The sequence below is a fragment of the Porites lutea genome, chromosome 2 (assembly GCF_958299795.1).
Source record: "Porites lutea chromosome 2, jaPorLute2.1, whole genome shotgun sequence".
Classification (NCBI taxonomy): Eukaryota; Metazoa; Cnidaria; class Anthozoa; order Scleractinia; family Poritidae; genus Porites; species Porites lutea.
Genome location: NC_133202.1, coordinates 15,131,015 through 15,140,418, shown reverse-complemented (window position 1 = coordinate 15,140,418; position 9,404 = coordinate 15,131,015). Strand labels below are relative to the sequence as shown.

The window sequence follows — 9,404 nt, the reverse complement described above, 5'->3', positions numbered from 1 at the left end:
TCCACGAACGTTTAGGAGTAGAAACTTCGTAACGAGCCAAAGGAATGTTTCAACTTCTAGGTGCCCGTTTCTCGAAAATCAAAATCCAAAAATAAAAAGTATAGTTTAATTAACGGATAATTTTATAGCATCTGCAAAACGTTTGAAACCGCCATATTGAATGAAAACGACAACAACTTTCCGGGACCATTTGTTTTTGGAACTTTCGAGAAACGGCCCCCAGAGTACCGTCAACATCTCACCAGACACTTTATGACCCCCATTTTCACCGTACACAGAATTTCAGGAATTTCAAGACTCCCCATTTCCGCATACCTCATGCCCCCAACCTTAACATTTATGCACTTGTTAGCGGCTTACGTGTAGCCTAAGGGTTATCCATATGGTCTTTTCCTCCCTTTTGAAACCTCATCAAAGTGGATCCATGGGAGAGGAGGGAGAAGATAGGAGAAGATACCGAACTACAAGCTTTGCATATCCTCTATCCATACCATGTTCTTCTCTAAAAAAACACTGTACGGTGACGCTCCAACCAGTTGCAAAACTATTGACAAAGTGTACCTTAGTTGGGCTTAAATGGCCTGTCCATGATCTTCTCCCCTTGTCAAAGTTGCCAGAAATACAAGGACATGCTCAAAACTTGCAGGAACAACTTGGAATGTATGACTAGCAGGGCTTTAAAGTAAAAATGGCAGGTTTTCGACATTTTTGCATCTGGTATAGTATTGAATCAGACCATCAATATTTCACCACAAACAGCTTTAGGTGAATCCAAACTGCATTATAGTGACGCAACCCCAACCCACACCACCTCGTGATGCAGCAACTTCAATATCTTTGCTCAATGAAACTCATGTATCAGAAAGCAAAGGTAATGATGATGTTTGACTGAAAGCCTTCAAAAACAAACAAAAAAATACAAAAACAAAAATGACATGCAAGAATGCCTTTATTACTGAGGTTGCATTTTTTTCCCATCTTTACTATTACATTACACAATCACATGACACTCAAATTGATAATCCTGATTATCACAGCACTGAAACCAGAAAAACAGATTCCTAAGACATGATAGCCTGAGAAAAACAGCCAAGATTTCGCGAAAAAGTTTCAACATTTTCTGAAAAATTTGAGTACATAAACTAGTGAACTGTCTTTCTTAACTGATTCATCAATAAGAGGTGATGTATAATTTGCCTTATTGTAACAGGGAATATTATTACATGGTTGCATGGCAATGACTGTTCACAAAAGGGAAACAAGTGATGCCACAACTACTTTCCCTGTGAAATGATGTCTGAGAAACAAGCCCAGAAATTCCATACTGATGACGTGCTACTATCCAGATCTGGATAGAACTTCTGATTGACTGGCGCAAATTTCCCATGCAGCACGACCAATCAGAAGCACTACCCAGATCTAGGTAGTGATGCCTCATCAGTATGGAATTTTTGCACTTGTTTCTCAGATGTCATTTTGGGCGAAAAGCAGTTGTGGCATCGCAAAATGTTGGTTTTTTTCTCAGGCTTAAGACTTGATCACATAAACAAATAGGAAAAACAAAGTAAACTTGGTATGACTGTGCACAAGCAAAGTTCTGGCAGTGATGCAACATGAAGAAATGAAAGGAGTTAATTTTGACTTTAAGGAGCGTAAGTAGATTTCTTAACACTGGCTGGTTATCGAGTCTCACTGTTGGAACTATTTCCTTTCTCTTTTTTGTAACTTATGATTCCACCACTGATAAAACTTTGCCTTTGCACAGTAAGGCTGTTGATAGAGGCTACACCAGAGTGACTGCCGCCGTGAAGATCATTAAGGGGGATTCAAACAAGCTACAGTGTATGATCACGTTTGCTCTCTCTCAGTAATTTCTTCACATGTGGTTTGATGTTCATGTCTGGAAATACTTGTAAGCTGCAATAGAGATCAACACGACAACTGCTGCTGCTGGTAGAATGAGGGAATTCATCCTGGTAAAGCAATGACAAGAAAAAAATATATATATAAGTTTATTGAAAAAAACAAGATGACGGTCAGAGTTCTAGTCAAGAAGATTATTGAGATCAATTTAGATTTCCAGGAAACTGCCCACCTACCCCTCCCCTAAGCCAACATTAACAGTAACTTCTCACTTAGGGCAAAATGTTCTCTTAGGGGAGGGTAGGTGGTCAGTTTCCCAGAAACCTAGATTGATCCGATTATTGAATGACATAACTTTTTTGTTTTATTAATTTTTTTGGAGTACTTGTGTGAGTGAACAGTTCTTACAAAATTCAGTTAGTGTATCACTGAGAAGCCTAGTTTTAACAGCTGTCCTCTTTGCTTCATTATATTTTCAGTGGTAGCCATTAAAAAAACCGTTCACTTGGGCTCTCTGTGGAATGCCCAAGTCTCTGCAGTGCTTTCGTTGCCATTAGGTTATATGAACTGGCAAATATCAGACTCTACTGAGCCCAAGTCATTAGCTGTATTATTAAGTTATAGAAGTAAGCAAGAGTTCTCTCATGTTACTCTATAGGCTCGATTAATGACCCTTTACTCCACCACCGGAGGAACAAGACTGGACATGAGAAAGTGGCGGAGTGCTTTAGTTCATGCTGAGACAAGTACCACCGTTTACAGTGCGATCGGGAAAACCATGAACGCTGGAAATATCTCAGGAATGTTTATTGTGTTATGACAAATCACAGCAAAGATCAGGACAAGCGAACTAGCCACAAAACCACAAACTAATTAACAATCTTGCTTGCAGTTTAGTTTTCTCCTTGACATGCGTGATTGGCTTTTTTCTTGCAACATAATCACATTCCATAAATATTTCTGGTGTTCTCGGTTTTCCAGTTTGACTGTAATAACGTAAACAAAAGAGAAAAACATTTAACTTTGCTCAAGAAGGGGACTAATGACAGTGTTTTCATGTGCATGCACTATGGTAATATTCTCCTTCTAAAATATAATAAGGTTTCAAAAGCTGTTTTTACATTATGTTAAGGCAAACACCTTAGCAAACTATGAGGTAAAAACCAATTTTTGTCAGATAAAATTGATGCCTTTTGAGCATGTGCTAACTTGTATCAGTGTACACATTGGCAAGATGCGATAATGATAAAAGCTGACTTTGTAGGTGTAAATATTTACACCTTGCTGTTGAGCTGATGGCTAAGCCTAAGTACATGATTAATTTTCATTAACAATTAGTCGCCGAAGGCGACGTGACTATCAGCGAATAGTCTCCAAGATGAAGTTGAGGTGACTATTTGCCGATATTCACGTCGCCTGAGGCGACTAATTGTTTTAGTATAATTACATTATTATTCAGGAAAATAAAATTATTGATCAATTTCCGACTCCGAAACATCAACAAATCTGGCTGCCATTTTGAAAACTGTGAGCCTTCAATGTTATAGTCACTGCGAGGTGATTATAGCAAAATGAAGCAAAGCTCCTAGCCAATCATAAAGCTCTATTTCCGATAATCATTAATGTAATTATACTAATTCAGCTTATTTGTTAAAATTAAATTCATTAAAACTTTATAATACCCTTACCCATCATAATGAACACCCTGTCAACACAACCACAATTTATGGTGATCCTGTCGTGGTTATGTTAACAGGGTACCCAGCTATGTGAAGTCATCACTTCAGATACACATTCTAATCATCATTGAACATTGCTAGATGTCCAATCAAGAAAAAAAAGGAAATTAGTGGGTTTTAAAAAACCTTTTTCTTTACCTCACTGTTCAATTTGGCCTTGTGTTAATAATTTTGTTTTGGTCTCATGGGTCAAGTGGTTTGGTTTTGAAAAGCAATGCAGTTAAGAGTTCAGGTTATTTTGCATTTAGTTGGAATTCACTTTAAGTTTTACAATAAAAAATACTGCTTACCAGTTAGATTTGTTTTCTTCAACGGATGTAGTTTTCTTTTCCTTGCCCTAATTGGATTCACAATGATAAAAATTAATAAATAGTTTTCTTTTTCTTGTCCTGATTAAATTTCAAAATAATATAGAATAAATTATCATTATTATAACAATAAACTTCGTCCAATTTAAAATGGTGCAGGACAAAGGGCTTTTCATACTTGATTGGCACCAGTTTAAACGACCCAAAAACTGGTCGGTGCACTTAGACCAATCAAAGTAGCTCTTTAGGACCCTTGAGGATAAAGTTGTCACTCACAAATAGTTAAGCACGTTGATACATGACTTGTTCATTGCGAAAGTGATAAAAGATGCTCTTGAAGCCAAGGGATATTCAGAGGGAAACCCTTGAAGCATAATATCTGTTGGGGAGAGATTCGGTTTTGTGTCTGCTCTGAGCAGAGCTGGGAAAAATCTGACTTTTGAGCTGGCTTCATATGCTTTTGATCATTTACCTGGTGAGGATTGCAATCTTATGAAAGATCAGGTCTTAAACCTCAATTGCCATGACAAAGCATTGTACATAGGAGATGATTGCTCATAAGAAACGTTAGAGGATATTTTAGATCTGAAAGAAAAACTAGTGTACTCTCTTCCTCATGGAAATCCCTGAAACCCACATGTTGCTGTATCGCTGCATAACAGTGCTGCAGTCAAACTGTCCATCGAAAGGAGATCATCTCGCACTTTTGTTGCTGTGATTTTTTTTGGCTCGCCGGTACAAAATGTATCACAATCTGAAGAGTGCGCTTGCCATTTTATTGAGTTAACCACTCCTTTCTCCTCTGCAATGGCCTTCCTCAATGATTCGAAGCTTTCCCTCACTTCTTCCTAACAAGGGTTTCGTTCTTGTTGGCACAGTTTAGGTTACACCACAAAATATTTGTTAAAAAGCCGTCACTGGAGATCTCTTTCCAAGAATATCGACTCGAGATTAAAACAAGCTTTGGTTTTTTCTGCCCGCCCAAGGTCGTTAACTTATACCTGAAATCTTTGTTTGTGACAACTTTAGCAGAAAGTAAATAAAAATTAATTTGCTCTTTATAGGTCGAAAAAACACACGCTCGATTGTTTTTGTCAGAGTGGAATCATTGAATTCAATGAATAGCAAATGTAACCTAAAACCCCAAATGCGACTCATGACACTCCCCATTTTTGAAGCAAAACACATATGGCAACCCTTCAAACAAGGCAAGTTGACCTCTCATGACTTTGTTGCTCACTTGGCTACTTTTTTTGCCAAAAAAGCTCGCTTCACGCACTCAGAAATTCATAAAGTCAACTTGTAGGAAGTCTATTATATCAAGTGCACATTATATTGGTGATATGATGTTATCATATCACAAATTCAACTCGAAAATAAGAATGTGTAAGAACAAATATTTCAACCCTTTCACTATGATTTTAAATTGTTATTGGTAGACTGGAAATCGAACAGCTAGTAAAATCCATTTGGTTCTATTTTCCTTTTGATTTCCAAAACCAGGCCGGGAAAATCCCTGGCCATGTAAACCTCGGGGCGGATCAAGGTTTTTATCAGAGGGGATTCGATGAAAGGAAACGTGATTTCTGCCATTCTGAGGCTTAACTTGGTTATGAATTTATTGCATTTATGATTGACTGTATTTATTTTATATTTTTACAAGTATTTGACATTAGCTGTTTTAACTTAGGGGGTTCGGTAGAACCCCCCTTGATCTTCTCCAGTACCCTTAGTACCAGTCCTGTTTCAAGTAAACAATTTTGCAATAAGGCCATAAGCCACATTAATTTTTGTCTCAAGTTGTAAGTTTTATTTTAACCCTTTCACTTCTATTACTGATTAAAGAAAAAATTCACAAAAATATTCAAATTGCACTTTGTAATATGCAAAATCAGCGGCGCACTATGCAAAATCAGTGGCGGACCCAGGAGAGGGGCCTGGGGGGTCCAGACCCCCCCCCCGCTTTACTTTAAGATCAAACTGAGGCCCAAAGGGCCAAAAAATATTTTTTTGGAGGCCAGGCCCCCCCCTTTTCTGAGGGTCTGGATGACCGGCACCCCCCTGATCTCAAGGTCTGGATCCGGCATGGAAAAGTTCTGCCAAACTGGTTTCATTTGAATGGTAACACCATGATAACATTTTGTGGACAGATTCAAAAGTGTTTTTTTTTAGTGTTTATTGCCGTTTGGTTGCAAGAAAGCTTTAAAAAAATAATGTCTTGCTGTAACAAGGTCTATGAGAGACTGTTTTAAAAGAAAAATATTAATATTAAGGATAAACATCCTCTGACAGTATATAACTTCATCTAATCATTGTCAAATGAGAAGAAAATTAACATAGGTTGCTGATTATATATACAGACAAACAAGTGTGAAAAAATACATGATTGTCAATCAAATTTAAGGCTATTAAAAGAAATTGACAAATATATTTTTTTAACAAACAATTTTAAAACCACCTACATGAGGCAAAATTCAGTTATTTCAGGCAAGTGAGATTTAAACACAAAAATTTCCACTTATGCTCTCTACTGTTTTCATAAACATAAAAATGCATACCTTTACTTGAATCTTGTCCTCCTAAAATATAAAAATTACATTAAAAAACAATAATAATAAATACACAAATTGACCATAGTTTTTTTTCTAGTTTTGTCTACAGCACTTACTCAGTGGTACTTGAGCAATAAAAATAAAGTACATAATTCATAGTGGTGGCCAAACCAGCCATAAAAGGTGTCATTGAGAAGAGAACCTGTTTGAATATGCGTTCAATGTCATTCAAACCTGGGAAACAGATGCTTTACAATTTTATTTGATGGTGCTTAATTATTTTTTGTGAGCAGTAATGGAAGAAGGAGATGAAAGTAGCCGGCTAAGAATGGCTAATTAGCCAGCAGTTTTGGCTGGCTGCCAGCCCTGTTTGTTAGCACAATTATTCAGAGAGAACAAAATGAGAAAAGCCCCTTTGCCAAAAATCAGCCTGTTAGTGCAAATTGGTGGGTGAATACAAGCACCGGTTTGCTCTGATGAATCGACACAAATCCTTCCAAAATTGGTTTAGATCGTAATGTTAACCATCCGGGTCTATATTAGAAGGATTTATAAGGAGTCATCAGAGCATAATGTTGCTTACATGTATATCTCCTCACCGATTTGCACCAACAGGCTGATTTTTGGCAAGTGAACATTTTTCATCTTGTTCTTTTATTGTGATGTCATCCAGCCTGCTAGCAAGCTCTCCGGAGTGCTCATGAAGGCTAAATTTAAGTATCTTTTAAATTTCTTTTCAGTTCTTGACCAAACTTGCTAGACAGACTATGGTTGTAGACCAATACCCAGCATTTTCTTGAAGAACTCTAGCAGCAGGAGAAAAGTGTAACATTACAGGGGAATATTCTTAAAGAGGCTCCTCGTCTGAATAAAAAATAGTCACAAAATAGCATTTTTCATAGTAAATGGCAAATTCTCCGATCTCCGATGCCTAATGAACACCCTGAATACCAGGAGAAAATGGGTTAAAATCCCCAATACCTGCTGAAGTTCCCACAGGTGCTCTATAAAAAGACCTGCTTAATACAACTGAAAACAGTCATCTTATAAAATGGAATATTTACATCAGCAAGCTCTCCTATAAGATATGTTAACATCAGTTCTCTTGCATCAGAAGAATGGCCAACATCTTCAAAGTTTTCAGTAGCATCTCCACCTGTCCAGAAGAATAATATAAACAAATAAATTTCCAGTTTTGTGAACTGACCTTAGTCAGAATTTCTGCTATTTCATCTTCAAATATAATGCCATTTTGTTTCGTTCACTTGGGAACAAACAGCTAGGCTGCCACACCTAAAAACAAGGTTGATCAATGGGTTGTTAGGCAATATACCATCAAATAGATGGTACAATGCCTGAATCTTACATAAATCTATTTATGGTAAGCCAGTTGGTTATGAAGTATCACCCAGGGGATTGAAACCAATCAGAAATGTCGAACTATTTTGAATGAATAATAGTTATTATATTGCACATTAATAAACAAAAACCAACAATGTCCAGGGGAGGAGACTCTATTTTTGCCATTGGGGAGGGGGAAAGGTGTCTGCTGTCAAGTGGATATATTTCGGAATAATGATGCATAAACTGGGAGAAAATGATAGCAGTGAATGTTCATGTATGTCCTTATTACTTGAAATTTTGGCAACATCATTGTTAATTCAGTGATTCTAAAAAATCCTTATTTTAGTGGCACTTTAATTTAGCGATTTCACAAACTGATTAAAGGTATTCAAAACTTTTATGACCCCAATAGAACATTTATGTGATAAAATCATAAGCTTCAATAGCTTCATTTAACCCTTTAACTGGCAATCAGAAGAATTTGTCCGAATGGAAAGAGTCTGCAGTAAAATTGGCCAGAGTCTTGGGTGACCTGTGGCTAGAGTCTTGGGTAACCTGTGGAGATTCGCTTTAGAAAGAGAACAACATGGACAACAATTTGCTGCCTGTATGTTCAATTTTGGTCAATATTTTGATATGTTATCGACCTCAGCAGCAAATGAACTTAAAAAATGGCCATGGAAGAGGAAGATCTTTCAGCTTCGGTCATATTTTTGGCGATTTTTCCAGGGAATGGTCATGTTTTTTTTAGCACTGCATCAAACTTTGCCTGAGTCGCAGACGCTCTAAACCTTCTGTATATAGCGTCTGTGAATTAGTGCACAATATCGTGTTCGAATCCTGCAGAGTCGCAAGGACATATGTCGGCGTTTTTGATTGGCTAATTTCTTACACAGTTTGTGATTAGTCCGATTTGAATTAAGTGTTGACAGGCCAAACATGACTCATAGCTTGTGACAAGAGAGACTGAGCTTGTGATAGTGTGAAACGTGACCTTAGAGTAGTCAGTTTGAGCAACAGAGGTTTTTCTTGCTCTCTTTTTGCTTAGTTTATGCAGTGCGTGGAGTATTCTACACTTTGACTGAGCAATTCTTTTTTCCGCTTTGAGTCTCACATTTAGAGGTTACGAAGCTGATTTGATCACAGATGCAGTTTACCATTAAAACATTTTTCTTTTACCTTTGCTCAAGCCTTAAATTTTTTTATTGCGGCTAAATAACCTTAGTTTCTTTGGTTTTCTCCAAAATGCCTGGGCCTGAATAGCTCAGTACATGTGTGTACTTTTTTTTCGCCGTGAATATCATGATTTCCTAATTTGTTTTGAATCTAGAACTGTCGGCTAGATTGCAGAATACGTGGCAGTGCATCTGCATCATTTGGAAGACGCTGGGAAACCAGTCGGCAAATTTACAAGCAAATTACCGCCTTGAAGGAATTCTCTCAAAGCATTTTTTTTGTTTAGAAGACGGCTTTAAAGTTCGAACTGCTCTTTCATTGTTTACGGTAAACGATCCTTGCCGACTCCTTTCTGTGAATTTAGACATGTCACTGCGCCCAACCGTCACGCACACGTAAGAATTAGGCCAATAGTGAGGCTC

At 37.4% G+C, this 9,404-nt stretch overlaps 1 protein-coding gene across 2 annotated transcripts in view; it reads right to left on the bottom strand.

Annotated features, from left to right (window-relative positions):
* Positions 1-931: 931 nt before the first annotated feature.
* Positions 932-9,404, bottom strand: part of LOC140926670 (cytochrome b5-like) — a 10,683-nt gene continuing 2,210 nt past the window's right edge. Inside the window, exons 3-7 of one of the 2 annotated variants that reach the window (XR_012164456.1) lie at positions 7,527-7,618; positions 6,469-6,489; positions 3,893-3,939; positions 3,552-3,679; positions 932-1,973 (exon numbers count right to left, since the gene is read on the bottom strand). Coding sequence is in view for 1 of the 2 variants with exons in the window: in XM_073376388.1 (XP_073232489.1) it covers positions 1,895-1,973; positions 3,893-3,939; positions 6,469-6,489; positions 7,527-7,618 (239 nt within the window). In the remaining variant the exon portion in view is untranslated. The remainder of the gene's footprint in view (positions 1,974-3,551; positions 3,680-3,892; positions 3,940-6,468; positions 6,490-7,526; positions 7,619-9,404) is intronic. The other variant, XM_073376388.1, reaches the window with a different exon arrangement.